General features: G+C 38.9%; 1 protein-coding gene across 6 annotated transcripts in view; it reads left to right on the top strand.

The window, feature by feature from the left end:
• Nucleotides 1-403: 403 nt before the first annotated feature.
• The window catches only part of LOC112853127 (phospholipid-transporting ATPase ABCA3-like), a 182,119-nt gene continuing 155,567 nt past the window's right edge, over nt 404-26,955 (top strand). For 4 of the 6 annotated variants that reach the window (XM_086692810.1, XM_086692811.1, XM_086692809.1 and 1 more), the window contains exons 1-7: nt 404-557; nt 10,455-10,577; nt 11,247-11,315; nt 11,665-11,929; nt 16,510-16,637; nt 18,436-18,583; nt 24,452-24,711. In XM_086692810.1, coding sequence (XP_086548936.1) covers nt 11,256-11,315; nt 11,665-11,929; nt 16,510-16,637; nt 18,436-18,583; nt 24,452-24,711 — 861 coding nt within the window. In that variant the 5' untranslated portion in view covers nt 404-557; nt 10,455-10,577; nt 11,247-11,255. Of the gene's footprint in view, nt 558-10,454; nt 10,578-11,246; nt 11,316-11,664; nt 11,930-16,509; nt 16,638-17,107; nt 17,374-18,435; nt 18,584-24,451; nt 24,712-26,955 lie in introns of those variants that run through there. The other 2 variants (XM_086692808.1, XM_086692812.1) reach the window with 2 other exon arrangements.

Below are 26,955 nucleotides of genomic sequence, written 5' to 3'. Positions count from 1 at the left end.
GGCTTGCGGGCCCCCGAGTGGGGGGAACCTCTGCAAGTTCTCTGCTGCCGCCCACAGACCCTAGAGGGCGGCCACTGAATCTCTCCCAACTTCCTGCCACGAGCTACTGGCCCGCTGAGGTGACCATGACACTTGAGGGAGAGGGGAGCCCGCGAGAGTCGGAGGGTGGTGGGGTGGTCCAGCGGGGTCTAGAGGCAGAGAGCCTGGGGGCAAGCGCACGGGCCGCGAGGTAGGGCCCTCAGGGTCTGGGGGCCTCGGGCAGTGCTGGGTGGGGCCCCACACTCTAAGGGGTCCCGGGCGGGGGGTCCAGAGCGCGCAGGGGGCAGGGAGGCGCGTGCCGGCCAGGTGGCGGGGCTGCAGGGAGGAGGGGGCAGGCTGGGGGACTGGGTGCGTGCGCGCATGCGCGAGGAAGGGTCCGTGGCCGCTGACCTGCTCGCGGGGCCGGCAGGCAGCTGGGCGGTTGGCGAAGGCGTTGGGAGGAGGCGCCGCGCCCGGTGACCCGCGTCCCTCAGCGGCGGAGGCGCAGGTGTAGCAGTGGCGGTTTCGAGGCCCGAGCGGTGAGTGCGGGACCACCCCGCCCTGGTGGTGTCTTCTCCCCAGATTCCCCCGGGGAGGCGGAGGATGGGCCTCCTGGACTTCCCCGGAGGCCCACCCCCTCGCCGCACTGTTGAGTGCAGAGCCGGAAAGTGCGAACCATCTAACACCCCCAAAAGCCCCAATACACTGGAACCCTCCACAACCCTTTCTGCCCCCTCCAAAGCCCGTTGTATGTAACATATATATTATAATATTCCCCGTACCTCGCTGTCTAACATCGCTCGCCACCACACCCAGCGTTTACCCTCCATCCTGTAGTTTTGCATGTCCCTCACTGGACCTCACTCCCTTCCTTTTCCTCTCCAAGTGCCCCTGCTCTGGGGAATGCATCCCGGACTTCCCAGGGAGGAGAAAGTGCCAAAACAAGCACATGAAGTAGGAGACACTTCTCTGGACCCCAAGACACACAGAGAAGCTAATGGGAACGCATTAAACAAACAATTTTATTTTGGTTGCCTTCAGTATTTGAAAGCCAGGGGTCTGGAGGCACATGTTTTGGGTCTAGGGCTGGGGTGTCCAGAATTGACTTGCTGTGTGACTGTCCCAGTCAGCTGGGGCTGCTGTAATAGAATACCTACCGTGGGCTGGGCCACCCAAATGTATTTCTCACAGTTCTGGAGGCTGGGAAGTCTCAGCTCAGAGGTCCGTGAGATTCAGTGTGTGGTGAGAGCCTGATTTCTGGGAGCAGGGGAGCTCTCTGGGGCACTAATAATATGGGCACTATACTATAATGTCTTATAATATGGGCACTAATCCCATTCATCGGGGCTCCATCCTCATGGCCTCATCACGTGCCCAATGTCCCTCATCCTGATACCATCACATCCGGGTTTGGATTTCAACATAAGAATCTGGGGAGGAGGGGAGGACCCAGACAGTCAGATTATAGCAATGACCCAAGGTAAACTTTGACTTCACAAGGCCTGGGTTTCCTTGTCTGAAAGAACCTGGATATTACGCGTACCCATCTCTCAGGGTGACTAGACTATTTCAACTGACAGAACACAGTAAGTGTTCAATAAATAGAGAGAAAGGGTATGGAAGTTAAGTGCTGCAGGAAGCTCACGTTGTCTTAGTTTTCTTCTGTCAAAGCAAAAATTGCACTGGACGAAGTAAAACAGGCAAGGAAGACTTTATGCGAGGCTACCGGAGCAGGGAAGAGAGGCCGGAACTCAGTCTGAGCTCAACTCTGCTGAAACAAAGGGTGGGAAGGTGTTTGTGGACTGGGGTGAGACAATGGGAAAGTTGGAAAAGTTGGAGGGAAGGTTGACCAAGAGAACACCTTGAGTAACTTCCTGAGTTTGTCCATGTGGTTCTCTGATGAGGCCATCTGTGTTTGCTGATTGGTGCCTGTTGAAAGCTAGCTCCCCCCTCGCACAGACACTGGGAATAGGGGTGTTATCTTCCTTAAGGATTACGTGTCAAAGGATGACTCCCAGGTCCTTCAGAAAGGCAGTTTGGGGGTGTAAAACAGGAAAGAGGCTTGTAAAAAAGGGTTATCTGTATTTTAAACAGAGAAAGGATGTATAATTACAAGTTTTCTAAAGCACATGTTCAAAGGAAAGGGTGGTTAGGACCTAGAGCCAGAAGAGCCTTTCTAAAGGTTGGTCCAGCTCAGAGTAACAGGCAGGCCATCTTGGTCACCTCATTGTATGCAAAGTAAGCAGAAGATTTAAAAGGAAGGAGACCTCTGGGTTTTTAATTAATTAATTAATTAGATCTTTTTTTTTCCTTTGGTAACCGGATATTTGTACCTCTTTTTCTTTTTTTTATATGAAATTTATTGTCAAATTGGTTTCCATACAACACCAGTGCTCATCCCAAAAGGTGCCCTCCTCAATACCATCACCCATCCCCCCCCCACCCCCACCCCACATCAACCCTCAGTTCTCAGTTTTTAAGAGTCTCTTATGCTTTGGTTCTCTCCCACTCTAACCTCTTTTTTTTCCTTCCCCTGCCCCATGGTCTTCTGTTCAGTTTCTCAAGATCCACATAAGAGTGAAAACATATGGTATCTGTCTTTCTCTGTATGGCTTATTTCACTTAGCATCACACTCTCCAGTTCCATCCACGTTGCTACAAAGGACCAGATTTCATTCTTTCTCATTGCCACGTAGTACTCCCTTGTGTATATAAACCACAATTTCTTTATCCATTCATCAGTTGATGACATTTAGGCTCTTTCCATAATGTGGCTATTGTTGAGAGTGCTGCTGTAAACATTGGGGTACAAGTGCCCCTATGCGTCAGTATTCCTGTAACCCTTGGGTAAATTCCTAGCAGTGCTACTGCTGGGTCATAGGGTAGGTCTATTTTTAATTTTTTGAGGAACCTACACACTGTTTTCCAGAGTGGCTGCACCAGTTTGCATTCCCACCAACAGTGCAAGAGGGTTCCCGTTTCTCCACATCCTCGCCAGCATTATACTGTCCTGATTTGTTCATTTTGCCCACTCTGACTGGCGTGAGGTGATATCTGAGTGTGGTTTTGATTTGTATTTCCCTGATGAGGAGCGATGTTGAACATCTTTTCATGTGCCTGTTGGCCATCCGGATGTCTTCTTTAGAGAAGTGTCTATTCATGTTTTCTGCCCATTTCTTCACTGGATTATTTGTTTGTCGGGTGTGGAGTTTGGTGAGCTCTTTATAGATTTTGGATACTAGCCCTTTGTCCGATATGTCATTTGCAAATATCTTTTCCCATTCCGTTGCTGGCCTTTGAGTTTTGTTGGTTGTTTCCTTTGCTGTGCAGAAGCTTTTTATCTTCATAAGGTCCCAGTAGTTCATTTTTGCTTTTAATTCCCTTGCCTTTGGGGATGTGTCGAGTAAGAGATTGCTACGGCTGAGGTCAGAGAGGTCTTTTCCTGCTTTCTCCTCTAAGGTTTTGATGGTTTCCTGTCTCACATTCAGGTCTTTTATCCATTTTGAGTTTATTTTTGTGAATGGTGTAAGAAAGTGGTCTAGTTCACTCTTCTGCATGTTGCTGTCCAGTTCTCCCAGCACCATTTGTTAAAGAGACTGTCTTTTTTCCATTGGATGTTCTTTCCTGCTTTGTCAAAGATGAGTTGGCCATACGTTTATGGGTCTAGTTCTGGGGTTTCTATTCTATTCCATTGGTCTATGTGTCTGTTTTTGTGCCCATACCATGCTGTCTTGATGATGACAGCTTTGTAGTAGAGGCTAAAGTCTGGGATTGTGATGCCTCCTGCTTTGGTCTTCTTCTTCAAAATTACTTTGGCTATTCGGGGCCTTTTGTGGTTCCATATGAATTTTAGGATCGCTTGTTCTAGTTTCGAGAAGACTGCTGGTGCAATTTTTATTTGGATTGCATTGAATGTGTAGATAGCTTTGGGTAGTATTGACATTTTGACAATATGTATTCTTCCAATCCATGAGCAGGGAATGTCTTTCCATTTCTTTATATCTTCTTCAATTTCCTTCCTAAGCTTTCTATAGTTTTCAGCATACAGATCTTGTACATTTTGGTTAGATTTATCCCTAGGTATTTTATGCTTCTTGGTGCAATTGTGAATGGGATCAGTTTCTTTACTTGTCTTTCTGTTGCTTCATTATTAGTGTATAAGAATGCAGCTGATTTCTGTATATTGATTTTGTATCCTGCGACTTTGCTAAATTCATGTATCAGTTGTAGCGGACTTTCGGTGGAGTCTATCAGATTTTCCATGTATAATATCATGTCATCTGCAAAAAGTGAAAGCTTGACTTCATCTTTGCCAATTTTGATGCCTTTGATTTCCTTTTGTTGTCTGATTGCTGATGCTAGCACTTCCAACACTATGTTACACAGCAGCGGTGAGAGTGGACATCCCTGTCGTGTTCCTGATCTCAGGGAAAAAGCTCTCAGTATTTCCCCATTGAGGATGATATTAGCTGTAGGCTTTTCATAAATGGCTTTTATGATCTTCAAGTATGTTCCTTGCATCCCACATTTCTCGAGGGTTTTTATTAAGAAAGTGTGCTGAATTTTGTCAAATACTTTTTCTGCATTGATTGACAGGATCATATGGTTCTTATCTTTTCTTTTATTAATGTGATGTATCACGCTGATTGATTTGTGAATGTTGAACCAGCCCTACATCCCAGGAATGAATCCCACTTAATCATGCTGAATAATTCTTTTTATGTGCTGTTGAATTCTATTTGCTAGTATCTTATTGAGAATTTTTGCATCCATATTCATCAGGGATTTTGGCCTGTAGTTCTCTTTTTTTACTGGGTCTCTGTCTGGTTTAGGAATCAAAGTAATACTGGCTTCATAGAATGAGTCTGGACGTTTTCCTTCCCTTTCTGTTTTTTGGAATAGCTTGAGAAGGATAGGTATTATCTCTTCTTTCAACGTCTGGTAGAACTCCCCTGGGAAGCCATCTGTTCCTGGGCTGTTATTTGTTGGGAGATTTTTGATAACCGATTCAATTTCTTCGCTGGATATGGGTCTGTTCAAGCTTTCTATTTCCTCCTGATTGAGTTTGGAAGTGTGTGGGTGTTCAGGAATTTGTCCATTTCTTCCAGGTGGTCCAATTTGTTGGCATATAATTTTTCCTAGTATTCCCTGATAATTGCTTGTATTTCTGAGGGATTGGTTGTACTAATTCCATTTTCATTCCTGATTTTATCTATTTGGGTCATCTCCCTTTTCGTTTTGAGAAGCCTGGCTAGAGGTTTATCAATTTTGTTTATTTTTTCAAAAAACCATGTCTTGGTTTCGTTGATCTGCTCTACAGTTTTTTTAGATTCTACATTGTTTATTTCTGCTCTGATCTTTATTATTTCTCTTCTTCTGCTGGGTTTAGGCTGCCTTTGCTGTTCTGCTTCTATTTCCTTTAGGTGTGCTGTTAGATTTTGTATTTGGGATTTTTCTTGTTTCTTGAGATAGGCCTGGATTGCAATGTACTTTCCTCTCAGGACTGCCTTCGCTGCATCCCAAAGCATTTGGATTGTTGTATTTTCATTTTCGTTTGTTTCCATATATTTTTACATTTCTTCTCTAATTGCCTGGTTGACCATTGGTTCTTTAGTAGGGTGTTCTTTAACCTCCATGCTTTTGGAGGTTTTCCAGACTTTTTCCTGTGGTTGACTCCAAGTTTCACAGCATTGTGGTCCTAAAGTATGCATGGTATGATCTCAATTCTTGTATACTTATGAAGGGCTGTGTTGTGACCTGGTATGTGATCTATCTTGGAGAATGTTCCATGGGCACTCAAGAAGAAAGTATATTCTGTTGCTTTGGGATGCAGAGTTCTAAATATATCTGTCAAGTCCATCTGATCCAATGTCTCATTCAGGGCCCTTGTTTCTTTATTGGCCGTGTGTCTAGATGATCTGTCCATTTCTGTAAGTGGAGTGTTAAAGTCCCCTGCAATTACCACATTCTTATCAATAAGGTTGCTTATGTTTATGAGTAATTGTTTTACATATGTGGGGGCTCCCGTATTCGGCACATAGACATTTATAATTGTTAGCTCTTCCTGATGGATGGACCCTGTAATTATTATATAATGCCCTTCTTCATCTCTTGTCACAGCCTTTAATTTAAAGTCTAGTTTGTCTGACCTAAGTATGGCTACTCCAGCTTTCTTTTGACTTCCACTAGCATGGTAAATAGTTCTCCATCCCCTCATTTTCAATCTGAAGGTGTCCTCAGGACTAAAATCATTCTCTTGTAGACAGCAAATAGATGGGTCTTGTTCTTTTATCCATTCTGATACCCTATGTCTTTTGGTTGGAGCATTTAATCCATTTACATTCAGTGTTGTTATAGAAAGATATGGTTTTAGAGTCATCATGATGTCTGTAGGTTTCATGCTTGTAGTGATGTCTCTGGTACCTTGTCTCACAGGATCCCCCTTAGGATCTCTTGTAGGGCTGGTTTATTGGTGACGAATTCCTTCAGTTTTTGTTTGTTTGGGAAGACCTTTATCTCTCCTTCTATTCTAAATGACAGATTTGCTGGATAGAGGTTTTTTGGCTGCATATTTTTTCTGTTCATCACATTGAAGATTTCCTGCCATTCCTTTCTGGCCTGCCAAGTTTCAGTAGATAAATCTGTCACTACTCTTATTGGTCTCCCTTTATATGTTAGAGCATGTTTATCCCTAGCTGCTTTCAGAATGTTCTCTTTATCCTTGTATTTTGCCAGTTTCACTATGATATGTCATAAGGAAGATCAATTCAAGTTACATCTGAAGGGAGTTCTCTGTGCCTCTTGGATTTCAATGCCTTTTTCCTTCCCCAGATCAGGGAAGTTCTCAGCTATGATTTCTTCAAGTACATTTCATCACCTTTCTTTCTCTCTTCCTCCCCTGGAATCCCAATTATGCATATGTTGTTGCATTTGATTGCATCACTTAGTTCTCTAATTCTCCCCTCCTACTCCTGGATTTTTTATCTCTCTTTTTCTCAGCTTCCTCTTTTTCCATAATTTTATCTTCTAATTCACCTATTCTCTCCTCTGCCTCTTCAATTCGAGCTGTGGTCGACTCCATTTTATTTTGCAGCTTATTAATAGCATTTTTTAGCTCTCCTGTTTCTTAGTCCCTTGGTCTCTGTAGTAATAGATTCTCTGGTGTCCTCTATACTTTTTTCAAGCCCAGCGATTAATTTTATGACTATTATTTTAAATTCATTTTCTCTAACATTGCTTAACTCGTTTTTGATCAGTTCGTTAGCTGTTGCTACTTCCTGGAGTTTCTTTTGAGGAGAATTCTTCCATTTCGTCATTTTGGATAGTCCCTGGAGTGGCGTGGAACTGCAGGACTCTTCCTCTGTGCTGTCTGGAGTAACTTGCATTGGTGTGTGGGGCCGCAGTCAGACCTGATGTCTGCCTCCAGCCCACCGCTGGGGCCACAGTCAGACTGGTGTGTACCTTATCTTCCCCTCTCCCAGGGGCAGGACTCACTGTGGAGTGGTATGGCCCCTGTCTGGGCTACTTCCACTCTGCCAGGTTTCTGGTGCTGCTTCCATGGGATCTGGCTATTAGCTGGGGTGGATCCTGAAGGTGCACAGGGGCGGGAGGAGCAGACTCAGCTCGCTTTGCCTTCGGTGGTCCTCTTCAGGAGGGGCCCTGCGGCACCGGGAGGGAGGCGGCCCCGTTGGAGGGATGGATCCGCAGAAGCACAGCGTTGGTTGTTTGCTTGGTGCAAGCAAGTTCTTTGACGGGAACTAGTTCCCTTAGGGATTTTGGCTGGGGGATGGGCGAGGGAGATGGCGCTGGTAAGAGCCTTTGTTCCCCACCAAGCTGAGCTCTGTCCTCCGTGGCTCAACAGCTTTCCCTCCCTTTGTCCTCTAGCCCTCCCGCTCTCGGAGCAGAGCTGTTGACTTATAATATTCCAGATGTTAAGTCCTGCTGGCTGTCAGAACACACTCCGTCCGGCCCCTCTGCTTTTTCAAGCCAGACTGAGGGGCTCTTCCTTGCTGGGCGGGCTGCCCCTCCACCACCCCGGCTCCCTCCCGCCAGTGCATGTAGCGCCCATCGCCTCTCCACCCTTCCTACCCTCTTCTGTGGGCCTCTCGTCTATGCTTGGGTCCGGAGAGTCCGTTCTGCCAGTCTTCTGGTGGGTTTCTGGGTTATTTAGGTAGATGTGGGTGGAATCTAAGTGGTCAGCAGGACGCGGTGAGTCCATCATCCTCCTACCCTGCCATCTTCCTCCGGAAACCGTACCTCTTATTCATTAATTAGATCTTTATAGCAGCTTTATTCTTTTTAAAAAATTTATTTCAAGTTAGCATACAGTATACTATTGTTTTCAGGAGTAGAACCTAGTGATTTATCACTTACATGTGACACCTACTGTTCGTCCGAGTGCCCTCCTTAATGCCCATCACCCATTTGTCCCATTGCCCCACCAACCTCCCATCTAGCAGCCCTAAGTTTGTCCTGTTTAAGAGTCTCTTATGGTTTGCCTTCCTTCCTGCTTTTATTTTATTTTTCCTCCCCTTCCTGATGTTTACATGTTTTGTTTCTTAAATTCCACATATGAGTGATATCATATAATTTTTCTATCTCTGACTGACTTAATTTGCTTAGCAAAGTAGGTCCATTCACGTTGTTGAAAATGGCAAGATTTTATTCTTTTTAATTGCCAACTAATATTCCATACTGTTGTGTGTGTGTATACACATGTCACATTTTCTTTATCCATTCATCAGTTAATGGACATTTGGGCTCTTTCCATAATTTAGCTATTGTTGATAGCATTGCTATAAACATTGGGGTGCCTGTGCCCTTCAAATCAGAATTTTTGTATCTTTTGGTAAATACCTACTACTGCAATTGTTGGTTCATTGGGTAGTTCTTTTTTAATTTTTTGAGGAACCTCCATGCTGTTTTCCAGAGTGCTGCACAGTTTGCATTCCCACAAACAGTGTAAGAGGGTTCCCCTTTCTCCACATCCTGACCAACATCTGTTGTTTTCCCAAGTTGTTAAATTTAGCCATTGTAACAAGTATAAGGTGGTATCTCATTTGTATTTCTCCAATGATGAGTGATGTTGAGCGTCTTTTCATGTGTCTGTTAGCCATCTGGATGTCTTTGGAAAAGTGTTTATTCATGCCTTCTGCCCATTTCTTCACTGAATTTTTTTTTTGTATGTTGAGTTTGATGTTTATAGATTTTTGATATTTTATCCAATATATCTTCTTTTGCAAATATCTGCTCTCATTTTGAAGGTTGTCTTTTAGTTTCGTTGATTTTTTTCCTTCACTCTGCAGCTTTTTATCTTGATGAGGTCCCAACAGTTCAATTTTACTTTTATTTCCCTTGCCTCCAGAGACCTGTCAAGTAAGAAGTTGCTGCGGCTGGTCAAAGATGTTGCTGCCTCTTTTCTCTTATAGGATTTTGATGGTTTCCTGTCTCACACTTAGGTCTTTCATCTATTTTGAATTTATTTTTGTGTATGGTGGAAGTGGTCCAGTTTCATTCTTCTGCATGTTGCTGTCTAGTTCTCCAGCACCATTTGCTAAAGAGACTGTCTTTTGTCCATCGGATGCTTTATCCTGCTTTGTCAAAGATTAGTTGGTCATACGTTTGTGGGCCCAGTTCTGGGTTCTGTATTCTATTCCATTGGTCTATGTGTCTGTTTTTGTGCCAATACCATATTGCCTTGATGATTACATCCTTGTAAACAGGCTAACATCCAGAATTATGATGCCTTCAGTTTTTTCAACATTACTTTGGCTATCCAGGGTCTTTTGTGGTTCCATACAAATTTTAGCATTGTTTGTTCTAGCTTAAATGTCTTTTTGAGTGTATTTCCCACTTTAAAAATTTGGGTTGTTATATTTTTATTATTGGCTTATAGCAATGCTTATATATGTCTTTTGTCAGATAAATATGTTAGAAATATTTTCCCCTTTTATGACTTTCTTTCCTATTTTCATGATGGTATTCTTTGAGGAGCAAAAATTTTAGATTTTTATGAAGATCTTTTTTATGGCTTGTAGTTTTTTTCATTTACTTTAAGAAATCTCTGTATCCACAAGGCCACAAAGATATTCTTCTATATGTTTTCTACTAGTTTTATAGGTTAGCTTTATGCTTAGGTCTAGGACCACTGCTTCCTCCATCCTTTGAGATCCTAATCTAATGCCCTTTTGTGGAATTTCTAAACCTTCTATGTGTTTTGCCTTGAAAATGGTAAGCATACTTATTTTAAATTTTGCTCCTGATAATTCCACCCCAGATGTCAGGAGTGCCAGATGTTATATTCAGAAAAATTGTTTGGAGAAATAGCTGAGTCTCCAGGATAATATTAGTTTTCTTCAGAGAGGATTTATTTATTTATTTATTTATTTATTTATTTATTTATTTATTTATTTATTTATTTATTTATTTTGTTCTAGGTACCACAGGCATTTGCAATATAGGATACCTTCATCTGGTATCAAGGATTAAAATTATTTGAAATTGTGCAGTCCCTGCACAGACCTTGGCCAGTTTCTTTCACATTCATCCTTATTTATAAGGTGAGGTCCTAAAATAATGTCTCCCCTTCCTGGCCCTGAATTGTAGCTCTCTCTCTGGTAACTCCAAGAATTTAAGTCAAGTGTTCAAGATCACACAGATAGTGGTAGAGCTGAGAACCAACCTAGATAGTCTGATTTCAGATCCTGGGTTATTAATAACCTATTAATAAAATAACAAATAAAAACCTTTGTTATGTTTCCCATTATACACCTAAGTGACTTAATATGTCATGTAATAGATGTTCAGCAAATATTCATTAAATATATAAATGAATCTTCTCCTATTAGCAATGTTGTTAATGGAAGTACTTTCAGTCTTGCTACTTGTTGAGTGGCATTTTGGCCTTATAGCTATGATGTGATTTTCACATACCATTTTGTCTTTTTGCTGATGGTGATTATTTATTATCTCTTGTATTGTTTCTTAGTAATCATTGGGAAAGCTACTGGTCAATTTTACCTGGAAGCTTGCATCAATAACATACTGATCTTTGTTTTGTGCTTGAAGTTTTATACATGTTAGAAACCTGGTAGATACTGAGTAGGGATTTAGGGATAAACAGCTTCTCTAATATTTCAAGTGCTTATTGTTTCTTATTGTCCTCCTTTGAGTTTGATTAAAACATTAAACAATTCAAATCTAAGTAAAAATCTTTACTCCCTCCTTAGAATTGAAGAATGGATTTCTCATGGGTTTACCAATTTATGGCTCTTCTGTGGAAGAATTTTATTTTAAAGGTAAGTTGAGCTATCTATAGGAGTTTTGCAACAGCTAAGAGACCACAGTGTGAAAATTCTTACAGCCTGATCACTACATTTCAATTTATCCTGTTACATTTTTCGCAGTCCTACAGCTGGGGGTATCTCTTCCAAATGTGAAGGGTCCTCACAGAGTGAAATAATAGCAGAATGACATGGAGAATGGAGAAAACAGTCCAGGAAACTATTGCTACTATAGAGTTCTTCTTTGCCATCTATATATCTTCTTTTAAGAAGTGTCTTTTAATAAAAAAGAATTAGGCATTTGCAGAGGTAATGGATTTACAGGACATTAACATAATCTTTTTTTTTATTTTCCATCTTCTAGAGGCGGCGATTGGTGGCGTTATTTGTAGAATTCACCTTGACGTTACTGTTTGCTGGTACGCTTCTGTTAACACGCAAGATTTTGACTATAAAGAAGTATGGGCCTTTCAGTTACTCTCTTCAACCTATTGATAAGTTACCTGCATTTCTTGGAATGCCCATGATTTTTCCTGGTCCATGGGAACTGGCTTTCGTGCCTTCCAAAAGTGTTGTGGTGAAGAGCATTGTTGACCACGTGAAGAGGGATTTACACTATAATTTCACAGGTAAAAAATTAAAGTTTTTTGAAAAAATGTATTATTAAACTGGGTTTCAGTAAAGACACATATGTAATCTTTTAGCCAGGCATTGTTCTCCCAGCTAAAGCATTATAGGATATATCCTCATAACCAGAGAGTACCCTCCTAGATATAATATTACAGACTTTGTTAAACTTGAGAGTTAAATTCATAAAAAAATATTTTCTCCTAGAGCCCAAAACATAGTAATATTTAAAAATTAGATGATCAATTTATATTATTTTGGATTATTATCCAATTCTTTGATACTAAGTCGTCCTGGTTTCTGGTTGTGCTTCTTAAACCTGGTAAGTATAACCCTGGAGGTATATGATGTGCACCAAAGGTACACACAGGCACAGCATAAGCATGAGCCCTCATTCTGGATGTGTGCTCTGTGGTCAGTTATTTCAAACATTATTCATATAAAAATGTGCAAGTCATATATAGATGCTTTAGAGAAGACTTAAAGTACATAGAATTATCTTAAAAGCCCCACAGTAAGCTTACCCCACCTTTTCAACTCAATTTCTCTCCTTTTCCCCCAGAAAGAAACACTGTCAAAAGTTTGGTGAGCATACCTCTAGTGCCCCTTCCTTTTACATACATACATTTATTCACTAGTATATTTTTTCAGCCTTTTTTTGACTCTCAAGGGATTTGAGGGAACTTGAGACCAGATGCCATCTCAAAACATATCTTATTTAAAACATCAGTGAAGCAGAAGAATGCAAAATCCCCAATAAGCTTTGAAGTATATAATACAAATATCCCAATAAATGTAGTCTCTTAGAAGCTACTTTGGGTTACCCAGAATATTGCCTGATTTCCATTCTGATTTCATCTTTGATGCATGGGATTCTTAGAAATGTATTACTTTACTTAAAAACATTTGGAATTTGTTGTTCTCTTTCTCGGTTTTTTTTTTTTTTTTCCATTTCTATTTTAACTTCCTTGAATCAGAATATATTTGATTTCAGTTCTTTGAAATTTTGAGAATTGTTTATGCCCCTTTATGGTGTATTTTGAAAAATGTACCATGTACATTTGTAAAGACCATGTGTTTTGCGGGTTTTGCTTGTAGTGTTTTATAAATGCTACCCAGGCGAAGTTGTCAAGTTAGTTAATCATAATGCTTTTCAAATATGTATTCTTACTGGTTTTTGTCTGCTTATTCTGTCAGTTATTGACAGAGGTATTACATTTCCAGCTAGGTGTTGTTAGTATGAAATAGGTGTTTTATATATAAATATATAGATATAAAACATCTACTTTAACATTATATACAATGTTCAAATTTCTTTATGCTTATATGTTTTGAAACTATTAGCTCATGTGATCTCTCTGTTGAATTGTTTCTAAAAATATTTCTCTGTTCTGGAATTTCCGCTTGTCCTGTTTTTAATAGATTTCAGGTAACCAGATAAGTGTTCTCTCTTTTTTAACTATATTAACCATAGTTACTTTTAAAGTCCTTAACTGGAAAATTGTGGTATCTAGATTACTTGTATATATTTTTTTCTCTTTAAGTCATTGAGTTCTGTTTTATAGCATATTTTGTATATTTTTATAAAGTGACAGGTGTTGTGGATAAAAAACATCAGAGGCTCCTGAGGGTTAACTTTTCTTCTGGTTGGTTGTTAGAGTACTGACAGAGTAACTTAATTCCATCAAAGTCTGGTTTTAGGCTTCATAAGGGCGGCTCTGTTTCAGTTTTGTCTTTACTCTTGCAGCATATCCTGTGTTCTAGGGCATGGTTCTTCTAGGGTGTCAGCTGGAAGCCTGGAGTATTTATGAAGGCTCCTCGACCTTTGTGGGGCTTGAACGCTAATCTCTATTTCATCAGCACTGTGTACCTGATGAAATCCCTGCTCAGCATTTTAGCCTGCCACCTGCTGTTATCTGCTTGGTTTCAAAGAGTCTTAGCCTATACATTCTCAGTTCAGGAGTTGGCTGCTGACTTCAGAGGAATTTACAAGCTGATTTTCACTTCTATGCTCTTCTCCTCTCTTTGCAAGTTTACCTCTCAAGTTCCAGCCATTTTGGCAGCCTGAGCTCTCATCTCTTTTCTTCAGCTCAGTAAGTCTACAATTTTCTGCAAATGCGTTCAGGTAAAGTACCAGGGTGAATATGGCACTCACCCTATGCATTTCCCTTTTTCAAGGTTTGTAAGTCCATAATTATTCATTGCAGCATTATTTACAATCAACCAAGGTATAGAAGCAACCATAGTGTCCATCAGCAGATCAGTGCATAAGGAAAACGTGATTATTCCATCACAAAAAAGAAGGCGATCCTGTCTTATAACAATATGTATTATGTTTGGAGAACACTATGCTAAGTGAAAAAAGCCAGACACAGAAAGACAAATACTTTATAATCTCACTTATATGTGTTATCTAAAAATACTGAGCTCACAGAAACAGAGAGTAGAGTCATGGTTTCTGGAGTGGGGGTTGGTGGGGAAAATGGGGAGATTTTGGTCAGGGTGTATGAACTTTCAGTTATGAAGATGAATAAGTCCTGGAGATCTAATGTACATGGTGACTATAGTCAATAACACTATATAGTGTATATAAAATTTATTCCGGAAGTAGATCTTGCAGTGTTCTTCTCATAAAAGAGGATGGTGACTACAAAATGTGATAGATGAGTTAATTAACCTGGTTTTGGTAATCAATTCACAGTCTATGCATATATTAAAACATAATGTTATACCTTAAAATCACATTATACAACCTACATATATACAATTTTATTTTGTCAGTAACACCTAAATCACTCTGGGCAGAAAATTTTTAAAATAAAGTAAGTGGTAACTGTGCTGTGGTGGAGATATTAATTAGCTTGATTGTTACAGTCATTTCACAGTGTATACATATATCACATTATCATGTTTTACAGCTTAAATACACAACTTTTATGTGTCATGTACTTCAATAAAGCTGGGGAAAAAATAAAGCCACCCCAGATAATAAATGAAAATAAATAAATAATAAATAAATTTCCCTCCAGCTCTATTTTTGAGAAATCCACACAAACACATGTTTTAGCCTCATTAAGCACTCATAAATCTCTCACTTTCAGGGCACGTGGGTGGCTCAGTAAGTTAACTCCTGAGGCTCAGGTCTTGATCTTGGGGTTTGTGATTTCGAACCCAGTGTGGGGCTCTGTGCTGACAGCTCGGAGCCTGCAGCCTGCTTTGGATTCTGTGTCTGCCTCTCTCTCTCTCTCTCTCTTTCTCTCTCTAAAAAATAAAATAAACATTTAAAAAATCTCTCACTATCTCCCTTTATCTCTCTCAGTCTTTTCACATACCCCTGCTTGAGCAGGTAACACCTTCCTTGAAGCCCAGATAAATTATTGAAAACAGACTGACAAACTGGTGGATCCCTCCTCAGTCCCTTACCACCTTGGCCAGGCAGTTACAAAGAATTGTGGTTATTCCCACAACATTCCATGGTTAAGGCAGATGGAAGGTTCCCTGGGACGTAAAGAATGCACAGGTGAGATGATGACAGTGGTTAAGTTCAGATGCAGAAGCAGAGGCTACATGCCCCAAAGTGTACCTGACTACCTGTTTGTATGCACTTCACCTTGTCCACAGTGTACTTTCAGGATAATATTCTGAAATTTCCAGCTGTGTTCCTATGTTTTATTTTGTTTTGTTTAATTTGATGGACTTTGTTTTTCCAGCTTTGATCATTTAAACTCTCTGAGGATTTTGTTTTGTCCTGCTCCTGGTCACCTTGCGTGAGTGCAAACCTGATTCCAGTCCCTGACATCCTGCTTCCAGCTTTGGAATTTATATTCCAGCTGTGCCCACCTTGAGAAAAGTATGCACACTTGGCATTTCCAAACTACCAAAAATAATGATTATCACACATAATCACCTCCAATGTTAAAATTGTGAAGTTGTTTCATTCTTCAACTTCTGAGTAGTTTTTATTCCGATATTAGAGATTCTCATCGTACACGACTTTGAATAGATTTCATGGATCAATTTTGTTATTTCCTTCTAAAATGAAAATTTCAAAACACTTTGGAAGTATCCCTCTTCCTTGCTTTATTTCAGTATGTATTTAATGATTCATTATACTTTATTTTTTTAATTATACTTTAAACTTGTGGTCAAACTTTTAAAACTCCTAAAGATTTTCATGCACTCCTAATATCCATTAGTTTGTTGTGCCGATGTTTGAACACTGTTTTAAATTTACTTTAAAAAATATATATTTACTTATTTTTGAGAGACAGCACAAGTATGGGAGGGAGAGAGAAAGAGGGAGACCCAGAACCTGAAGTAGGCCCCAAGCTCTGAGCTGTCAGCACAGAGCCCGATGCGGGGCTTGAACTCACAAACCATGAGATCATGACCTAAGCCGAGGTTGGACTCTTAACCGACTGAGCCACCCAGGTACCCCTGAGCAACAGTGTTTTAAAATTTATATGTTGATAATCTTTCATCCGTGTAAAGCATTTTTCCATCTTATAGATAGAAAAGGCACTCAGATACATTTGCCTGTATGTGGGCAACTCACACATTAGATTTATTTTTCTTTCTACAGTTCAAGGCTTTTCTTCAGAACAAGATTTTGAAGAGTATGTTAAACAAGAGAATAACTCTAAAAAAGTGTTGGTTGCTATTGTTTTTGACCATGAATTCCAAAATAGTGATGATCCCCTACCACTTAAGGTAAGAAGGTTTTATGTAGAACTTCATAAGTGTGCTTCCAGTTTCTGAGGTTTAATGAAGTAGAGGCATAATTATTTCATTTATTAAGTGGGGGGACTGCAACTTACCCAAGATCATACTGCTTGTACATAGTTGAGCAGGGATTTAAATCCAAATCTAACTAATTTCTGCGTATGTGCATTTATTTAGCCATAGCTTTATGTTGGTGGGGAAAGAATTAAATTTACCATGTACTAGATTTTCTCCTTATAAATCAGAATCATAGGAGACATTGACCACCAAGGATATTACCTTTCCCACTGTATCTGATACAGCTCTTTCCCAGCTCTGTACATGATGGTGAAGTGAATGCAGATTTCCCAGCTCAAAAGACCTGAGGGGTTAAAAGCAGCTGCATCTTCACCAGCATGGAACACAGCATGAAAATGTTCCTCTTTCTTTTGTTTGAATCTCATAGTTTTTCACCAGAATCTAAATCTAGAAAACAGTGCCAAGGTTTAGCCAAGTGAAATCAGAATTAGGACATAGGCAGACTCTGAGGAAGATTCTGATAACAACCTCCAAGAAGGAGAGACAAGGACTGTGCTTTGAACTTGGTGTCCTTGGTGTTGAAGGAAATAATCAAAATATAGTATAGATGTACGCATGGAGCTATAATTCTGCATTTAAGATAACTGCTGGTTCTCAATGGAAGGAAAACGTAAGGAAAACCACTGGGTTGTAAGTAGAGTTGGAGGTATGTTTTCATTCTTTTCCCTCACTCTTTCACTCCTTTCACATATGTAAAATTCCCTCAAGTTACTAATTTGGTATGAGCTGGTGCTGATGTAGGCTCATCAGTGTATATACAGACTGGTTAGAATGTTTTTGGTACAGTTTCAAACTTCACCTGTTTTTCCTTGGACAGTCTCCCCACTGTCCCTGCCACTTGGCTCACTCTCTTACCTTTATTTAACATTGCTACTGTGACTTGCTGTACAGTCTCTCCTAACCACACCCACCTCTGTCCTCCTCCATACTCCCATAAATGCTCCTTACATGTTACTATCATTGAATTTGCTGTAAAGTAAATATATATGTTGTCTCAACTAGAATTTGAGCTCCTTGAGGAATAGGTTCTATGTCTTAGTCCTTGAACATGCAGTAAGTGTCTGAAGCTCTTGGCTTGATAACTGAGTATATTAATATTTACCTAGATTTATGACATCGGCCTGCTCCTCCTGATGTTACTGATTTCTCTGGTCTGACCCTTGACTCTAGGCAACTGCTGGACCATTTTCTGTCTTGTAAAGCTACTTAGACCCAGCATGCTCTACCTTGAGGTTTATTTAGTTCTCTAGAATTAGTATTATCTTTTCATTTAATAAGGAAATTATGCAGTATTCCACATTTATATTTTATCACATTTCTCCTCTGTCCTCATGTGGGATTCTTTCTTATGGTTACAATCACTTTTAGGGGAGGAAGGGATTTTCCTCTCAAAACCCTTGGCTGATGTAATGGGAAGAGAAATTAGCAGCATCTTTTGGTGTGTTTCATTTCAGTATGCATGCCAGCTGTCTATTTTGGGAAAAAGACATTGGCACTGGTGTGCAAGTTGCCACCGTGTTTGTTTACCGCAAACCCACAATAGCCATATGACAAGTCTGCTCCACTGCCTAACGTTCGGAATCCACTTAGTGCTCAACAGTCTGCCTCAGAATCACACACATGCGATTTTTCTTTAACTTCCTGTTGTTTCTCATTCTTCCTTAATTATCTTTTGTTTACAGGTATCATTTCTTTTTGTTCCCTGTAGGTAAAATATTATCTGCGTTTTAGTAGTTTTCAGAGGAACAAGTATGTGGGTTTTGTCCGAACAGAAGGCTGGGAAACAGGTGTTCTCTTTCCAACTTTTCCTTCTTTGGGACCCAGAAGTGAACGTAGTTCCCATGGGGGGAGTCCTGGTAAGCAGATCTTTAATCATACTTATTTTTATATCCTAGTCACATAAGTCATATAAGTAAGGCTCTTAAGGCATCACATGTTTATACCTGTATTTCTTTAACCTTGTGATGAAAATTGTTAATTTTTAACTTACTGTGCTGGTGATTTCTTCTTTTTTTTTTTTTAATTTAAATTCAAATTAGTTAACATACAGTGTAGTCTTGGTTTCAGGAGTAGAATCTTGTGATTCCTCTCTTACATATGGCACCCAGTGGTCATTCCTAAAGGTGCCCTCCTTAATGCCCATCACCCATTTAACCCATCCCCCCCATCTACTTCCCTCCAGCAACCCAGTTTGTTCTCTGCGTTTAAGAGTCTTTTATAGTTTGCCTCCCTCTCTGTTTTTATCTTTTTTCCCTTCCCTTCCCCCATGTTCATCTGTTGTGTTTCTTAAATTCTACTGGTGATTTCTTTATTTAAAATTTTCAGTGTCCAAAAACCTATATAAAACTTTCATATATTGGAACAATGTATTTTTATCTTTTCCTGGTCATTGTATATCCTTATTTTTTCATGTAGGTTCACTTGTGAAATTTGGATTTTAATGACTTTAACATACATGTTCCTGGGTACTGACACGGTCTGATCCATTATAACTGTATGCTACTCTGTTGGGTTGATAAACAGTTTCTAATATAGTTCTATTAATTTAAAATATATTATACAAACTACCGTTAAAACATCTTTAAGTGGGGCTTTGTTTTTATTAACAATAATGCACATTTACCTTGAGGAAATTATCCAACAAGAAAAACAAGCTATAACCAATTCACCATAATTCATAAAAATTTGAAATAACCTGCATCTTAAATATGGTAAATGAATAACAAAAGTATAAAATTTAATTTTACCGAACATTGTACAGTCATTAAAAATAGCCATCATTAAATCTTCTGAAAAAGCAGAGTTCAGAACTGTATTTTGAAATGATAACTGTGTAAACTGCATATTTATCAGCACAAAGCTGGGACAAATTTCCAAATATGAAAACTTTTACTCTGTTAGGTGGTGGGATTGTTTTGCATGTTATTATTTTCTTTATTTCTTTATTTTCTTTATTATTTTGTTATTATTTTCTTTAATAAATATTTTAAACTTTTTCCCATCATAAAATTTAACAAGGAATCTTATGTCTTTTCCACCATAAATACTGCATGCATTATGAACTTCGCCTGGGGTATGATTTTATAAGGGTTAGTTGGATAATGCTAAGGGTTGCCAGGGGTATGTAAATGCACTGCAGAAGGGAGGCCACACAAGCTGATACAGCCCTTCTGGGGAGCGGTCTGGCAGTGGCAGCTGTATTAGCTCACTTAGGCTGCTGTAACAAAATACATACCACATATTGGGCAGCTTATAAACAACAGAAATTTCTTGCTCACAGTTCTGGAGGCTGTGAAGTTCAAGATGAAGGCTCCAGCATGGTCATGTTCTGGTGAGGGGCCCCCTTCCTAAGTTTCTCACTTGTGCTTTCTCACTATGTCCTCAGTTGGTGGAAAGGACTAAGGAGATCTCTGGAGCCTCTTTTATAAGGCGCTAATCCCACTTATGAGGGCTGCACTGTCATGATTAAAACACATCTCACAGATCCCACCTTCTAATACCATCACCCTTAGGGGTTAGGATTTCTACATATGGATTTGGGGAGACGTGAACATTCACACCATAGTAGTAGCCAAATTAATAATATGTTCCTGGGTAGAAACCCTAAGAAACTCTTTTTAATGATCCATAAAGAGTTCCTGGCACTGCTGGTTGTAGTGGCAAGGAATAGGAGGCAATCTATAAGTTAAGTTGAGGCCCAGGTTCAGCCCAACTCAGCTGAACTCTTGGAATTTAAATGGTCAGCTCCTTCCTCTAGCTGTATGACAAAGGAAGGAGGTAGCATCTTTAAGAAAACAGAACAAACGATTATACACTTTAGTGTCCACTCTTCCTTTAATCACAATTTCTGGCACGAGATCCAAAATTACAGGACATGCAAAGAAGCAGGAAAATGTTACCTAAAATTAAAAGAAAAAAAGAGTCATTATAAATAAGTGAACTGAGAAGCTAGATATTGGAATTAGTAGCCAAGGAATTTAAAATAATTTTATGAGTACTTTGATGTCATGTTGATAGCAAATATTCCCTGATACAATTTGATGAAGAGGCCACTTTACCTCTGTGGTATCTTTCTCTAAAACTTTTAATTCTAGTCTATTAGTAAAAAAAACATCATGCAAACCCAAATTGTAGATAATTCTCCAAAATACATGCCCAGTATTCTTCAAAACTCTCAAGGTTTTAAAAAACAAGAAAGGATGATAAAGTTTCATAGATCAAAGGAGACTATGGAGACATGGCACCTAAATACAATGTAGTATCTTGGATGGGGGTTCTGCAACAGAAAAAAAATGACATTGGTGAGAAACTGGTGAATCCAAAGTTTGTATAAATTAGAAATTGTATTGTGCCATTGTCAATTTCTTAGTTATGACAGATTTACCATGATAGTGTAAGATATGATATTTGGGAAGCTGGGTGCAGTGTGTAAGCAATATTTCTCAATCTTTTTTTCATCATTGCCCTTCTAGAGAATCATTTTGGATATTTTCTCCCCAAGTGTTCTCATGAAATTTTAATACTACATGGGACTGTCTCTATTATTTTTGCAACTTTTCTGTAAGACTACATTTTTCCCCCAAATATAGAGGTATATTTTAAAAACTCTCCAAACCAAAGTAGCAATACAAGTGAAGTTTCTGGCCGCCACCCACCCCCCCCCCCCCCTCCCCAGGTGGCTCTGTTAAGCATCTAACTCTTGATTTTGGCTCAGGTCATGATCTCATGGTGGTGAGATCCATCCCTGCTTTGAGCCCCACTTTGGGCTCCACGCTGGGCATGGAGCCTGCTTTGAGATTCTTTCTCTCTCCCTCTGCCCCTCCCCTGCTTGTGCACTCATGTGCATGCATGCTGTCTCTCCCTCTTTCTCAAACAAAACAAAACAAAACAAAACAAAACAAAACAAAAACAGTGAAGTTTCTGAATCTGATCAAGTACATGTGTGAGAAATTTGTTATCTTCCTAGTGAAATATTGAACATTTCTCCCCTAGTAATCATGAATAAAGTAAAGTTGTTTGCTCTCATCAGTTCTCTTCAGCATATTACTGGATGTCCTAGCTTGTATCAGAAAAAGGAAATGAAATAAAATGTATAGATTTTGGAAAGGAAAGAGTGAAATTACCTTTGTTTGAAGTTGACAGAATCACATGTGCAGGAAATTCTGAAGAGATCCACAAAAAAGTATTACATACAATGTATTAATTTAGCAAATACCCAAGATAGAAAGCCAGTCTACAAAAATAAATTATAAATCTACACCAAAAATAACAAAACATTTCTGAGAGATAATTTAAACACCTAAACAAATGATATATAAATCTCATTGGTTGGATGACTCAAAATTGTTAGGATGTAGATTCTCCCTAAATTGATCTATGATAGCAATATAGTGACAGTCAAAATCCCAGCAGTCTTTTTTGAAAAAATTGGCAAGCTATCCTAAAATTTATAAGGAAATGCAAAGGGTCTAGCTTAGTAAAAAAAAAATCTTGGAAAGGAATGCCAGTGTTAAAGAAAACTTAAGACTTAGTACATATGTACATAATGTACATAATTAGTACAATTGTACTATTGTACAAATGTACATAATTAAGACAAAACTGTATAGGTTTAAGGATGAAGAAATACATTAAGTACAAATGTACTTAATTAATGTACAAATGTACATAATTAAGACAAAACTGTATAGGTTTAAGGATGAAGAAATACATTAATAAAAAGAATGAGGTATCTGGAAATAGACATTTGATTTTCCACAAAGATGCCAATATAATTCACTGGGGAAATGAAATCTTTTGAACAAATTGTGATGGAATAACATGGCATTTATATGGAAAGAATGAATCTTGATCACTAACTCATATCTATACAAAATTAGTTAATTAATGAGATAATCATAAACCTAAATGCAAAAGCTAAAATCATAAATCTTCCACAACAAAATTTATGAGAATATCTTCATGAATTTGGGGCTAACAATGATTCATTAAGACAGAAAGTATTACCATAAAAGGGGAGAAAATGGATAAATTGACTTCATTAAAATTAAATACTTCTGCTTATGTGAAAGACACTATTAAAAATAGTAAGGTGGGGCACCTGGGTGGCTCAGTTGGTTGGGCGTCCGACTTCAGCTCAGGTCATGTTCTCATGGTTAGTTCTAGCCCCGTGTGGGGCTCTGTGCTGACAGCTCAGAGCCTGCAGCCTGCTTCTGATTCTGTGTCTCCCTCTCTCTGGCCCTCCCCCACTCACACTCTGTCTCACTCTCTCTCTCAAAACTAAATAAACGTTAGAAAAAAAAATAGTAAGGCAAGAGGTGCCTGGGTGGCTCAATTGGTTAAGTGTCCAACTCTTCATTTTGGCTCAGGTCATGATCTCACAGTTTGTGAGTTCAGCCCCGCATTGGGCTCTGCACTCGCTGCACAGAGCCTGCTTCAGATTCTCTGTCTCCCCCTTTCTGCCCCTCCCCTGCTCGCTCTCTCTCTCTCTCTCTCTCAAAAAAAAAAAAAATGAACATTAAAAAAATATATAGTAAGGAAAGATCCAGAGGGGAGAAAATGTTACACATATTCACATTCAAAATCTATAAAGAATTTGTATAGATTAATAGAAAAATCAGTTTCAGATGTCACAGCAATGCCAAATTTTCATAAGTTTTTTAAGTGTTTGCTCATTTTCATACTAAAGTTATATAACGGCAAGAAGCTTTTGCATACTACCACAGATCTAAAGACCACACTGAGTATTACTGCCTTAGTGGATATCAGCTCATAGTATGAACTTCACTTAATTTTTCAAATGTCAAGAGTACTGAATTAAAATCTATACGTATACAGTAATTCTCATTCAGTTGATTGAAATTTCAGAAAGCAGTTCTGTAATTTCATACAATATTTACTTTCTGGGAAGCTGGGAATTAGGATCCTTTTATTATTTTTTAATTTTTTTTTTTTTTTTGGAGAGAGTGTGTGTGAGCATATGAGTGAGCAAGCAGGGCAGAGGCAGAGAGAGATGAGGAGAGAGAGAGAGAGAGAGAGAGAGAGAGAGAGAGAGAGAATCCAAGTAGGCTCTACACTGTCAGCGTCGAGCTCAGCATGGGGCTTGAACCCACAAACGTGAGATCATGACCTGAGCCGAAATCAAGAGTTGAATGCTTAACCCATCGAACTGCCCAGGCGCCTCAGGATCCTTTTAAAAAGAATCTTAAAAAAAAAAATGAATAAACAAAAAGCAAAATCAGACCTATAAATACAGAGAACAAACTGATGGTTGCCAGAGGAGGGAGGGATAGGAAAAATGGGTGAAGGGGAATGAGACATACAGGCTTCCATTTAAGGAGTAAATTGGTCATGAGAATAAAGGCACAATATAAGGAGTATAGTGAATTGTAGTGTAATAGCATTTTATGGTGACAGATAGTATCTGCACTTGTAAGCATAGCATAACGTATAAACTTGTGAAATCACTATGCTGTAGACCTGAAACCAATGTAACATTGCGTGTCAACCATATTCGTATTTTTTAAATAATAAAAAGTATTTATTATCTGTTTGTATGGGTAAACCATAATAGCTGCTCTGGGAAATTTAAGACTATAACAAGGGCCTCTTTACAATAATTAACTTTGTTGTTTGTCTTTGACATACTTTAGTTACCTTTTTCTTTGTTCAGCTCAGCTGTTACTTGTTCTGTTGTACTTAGCAATCCTTGTTTTCTCACTTAGGGTACATCACTGAAGGGTTCCTGGCTATGCAGCATGCCGTGGATATTGCCATCATGAAATACTATAATCACAAGGCTACACAAAAGCTATTCCGAGAAGTCACTGTATTTGTTCAGAGATTTCCATATCCAGCATATTCTCATGATTACTTCTATACCTTTTTTGGTATTTTCATCCCTTTAGTAATCTTATTTATCTTCTCTATGAATCATCTTACCCTCATTCAGGCTATTGTGTGGGAAAAGGAAAACCGACTGAAGGTAACTTTCCTTTTCTTGTGGTAGATAGAATTTCTGTAGAAAAAGTTGGGTTTGTAGCATAAATTTTTGTGGAGGGTTGGATTATTTCTGACCACTCAGCACTGGTGGATGGTTATGTTTTGGTAGCAGCCAAAAGTGAACACTTACTTCTCTTCGCAGTTTTCTAGAATTTTTTTTTATTGGAATTATTGGATTGGTCTTTAGTTTTAGTTTCAGAAGATAATTACAGATAGAATTTAAATGCCAAATGCTCTAAATCTCTCTGGAATAAGGTGAGTTACAAAGAAATTATCAACTGGGCTGTGGAATTGTCTTGATGAATTTGGATACAATTAAATGTCAAGATTCTATGATTGTGTGATTAGTTTTTCCATTTTCTGATATCTGAATTTTTTTTTCTAAATGACCTCTCATATTTCCCTTCAGAATTTCTGTTTCTTGGTCAGAGAGCATGTTGTGTTATGGCCACATGCTTTGCAGTTCAAACTCCAGTCATTTAGCCAATAATGTGTATAATATATATAATGTAAATATATAAAATACATAATATAAAATAATTTTATATAATATATATAAGTGTATAATATAAATATAGAGGGTGAGATGACTTATATAACTTATGTATACACACACACACACACACACACATACACATATACATACACATATGGTTGATTTATTGCCTAATTTGTTTCAGGAGCTGATAAATCATAGATTTAAATCCTATCTCTGTTGTTTATTAACTGTGACATGTCATAACTTTTCTAGCCTTTTTTCTCAGATATAAATTGATTAAAACTAATTTACAGGACTGTCATGATATTCAACTAGATATTGTGTGAAAAATTATCACTATCTAGTCACCTGGACCAGCTGTTGTGAGGCATAAAGGAGGAAATGCATGTTGAGTGTTTGATAGATTGCCAGGCGCATAGTTGAATACTCAGTAGCTGTTAGATGTGACTGTTCACATCGGCCATCTCCATGTCACTTATCTCCTTATGTAATCTTGAATCATATCATTTTCTCTCTTTCCTTTCTTAGTGGCCACAACACTTCATGTATCAGGCTCATGTTGTTTCTCCCCATCCAGCTCTTCTCACTCAGGGCTCTTGTCATACATCTCCTTATCCATCCATCAAACGAATGGCTTTTTTTAAACTTCCTTTATGTTTGTGTTTCCTCTGACTGTAATGCTTTCCTCTTTCTTTTCTGGTTGGTGTACACACAGTTAAACTTACTTGTCCCAAATGTTGTGCTGCTATCTCCTTGATGATGGTCTCTTTTTAATTCTCAATGATAATTTAAAGTTTTTTCTTTGAGTCCCCAGAACATGGTACATAAATGTCAACACTGTGACTTATTTATATTTCATTTTTAAAAAATTTTCATTGAAGTATAACATACAAACAAAAAAATACACAAGTCCTAAGTGTGTGTTTTAATCCCTTCAGGCTAGTATAACAAAAATATCAAACAGTATACCTTATAAGCAATAGAAATTTACTTCTCTCATTTCTGGAGCCGGGAAAGTCCAAGATCAATGTGCCAGCAGATTCAGAATGTCTGATGAGAACCCACTCTGTGTTTCTGGTTCATAGATGGCACCTCATCACTGTCTCCTCCTGTGACAAAAGGAATGCAAGCTCTCCAGGGTCTGCTTTATAATGGCACTATTCTGATGCATGAGGGCTCATCCCTCATCACCTAATCATCTCTCAATACCCCACCTCAAAGTGCCCTTAGAGTGGGGACTGGGTTTTGGGTTTTTTTTAATACAAAATTTATTGTCAAACTGGTTTCTTTTTTTGTTTATTTTGAAAAAAATTGGTAAGTGTGTTTATTTTTTTAATATGAAATTTATTGTCAAGTTGGTTTCTTTTTTGTTTATTTTGAAAAAAAATTGGTAGGTGTGTTTATTTTTTTAATATGAAATTTATTGTCTCCCATCCAAGTACTAACCAGGCCCGACCCTGCTTAGCTTCCGAGATCAGACGAGATCGGGCGCGTTCAGGGTGGTATGGCCGTAGACTGAAATTTATTGTCAAATTGGTTTCCATACAACACCCAGTGCTCATCCCAACAGGTGCCCTCCTCAATGCCCATCACCCACTTTCCCCTCCCTCCCACCCCCCATCAACCCTCAGTTTATTCTCAGCTTTTAAGAGTCGCTTATGGTTTGCCTCCTTCCCTCTCTCTAACATTTTTTCCCCTTTCCCTCCTCCATAGTCCTCTGTTAAGTTT

The sequence above is a fragment of the Puma concolor genome, chromosome E3, assembly GCF_028749965.1.
Source record: "Puma concolor isolate L17-30 chromosome E3, mPumCon1.1.hap2, whole genome shotgun sequence".
Taxonomy (NCBI): domain Eukaryota; kingdom Metazoa; phylum Chordata; class Mammalia; order Carnivora; family Felidae; genus Puma; species Puma concolor.
Note: the sequence above shows the minus strand (reverse complement) of the source record. Positions and strands in the feature narration are given on the sequence as shown.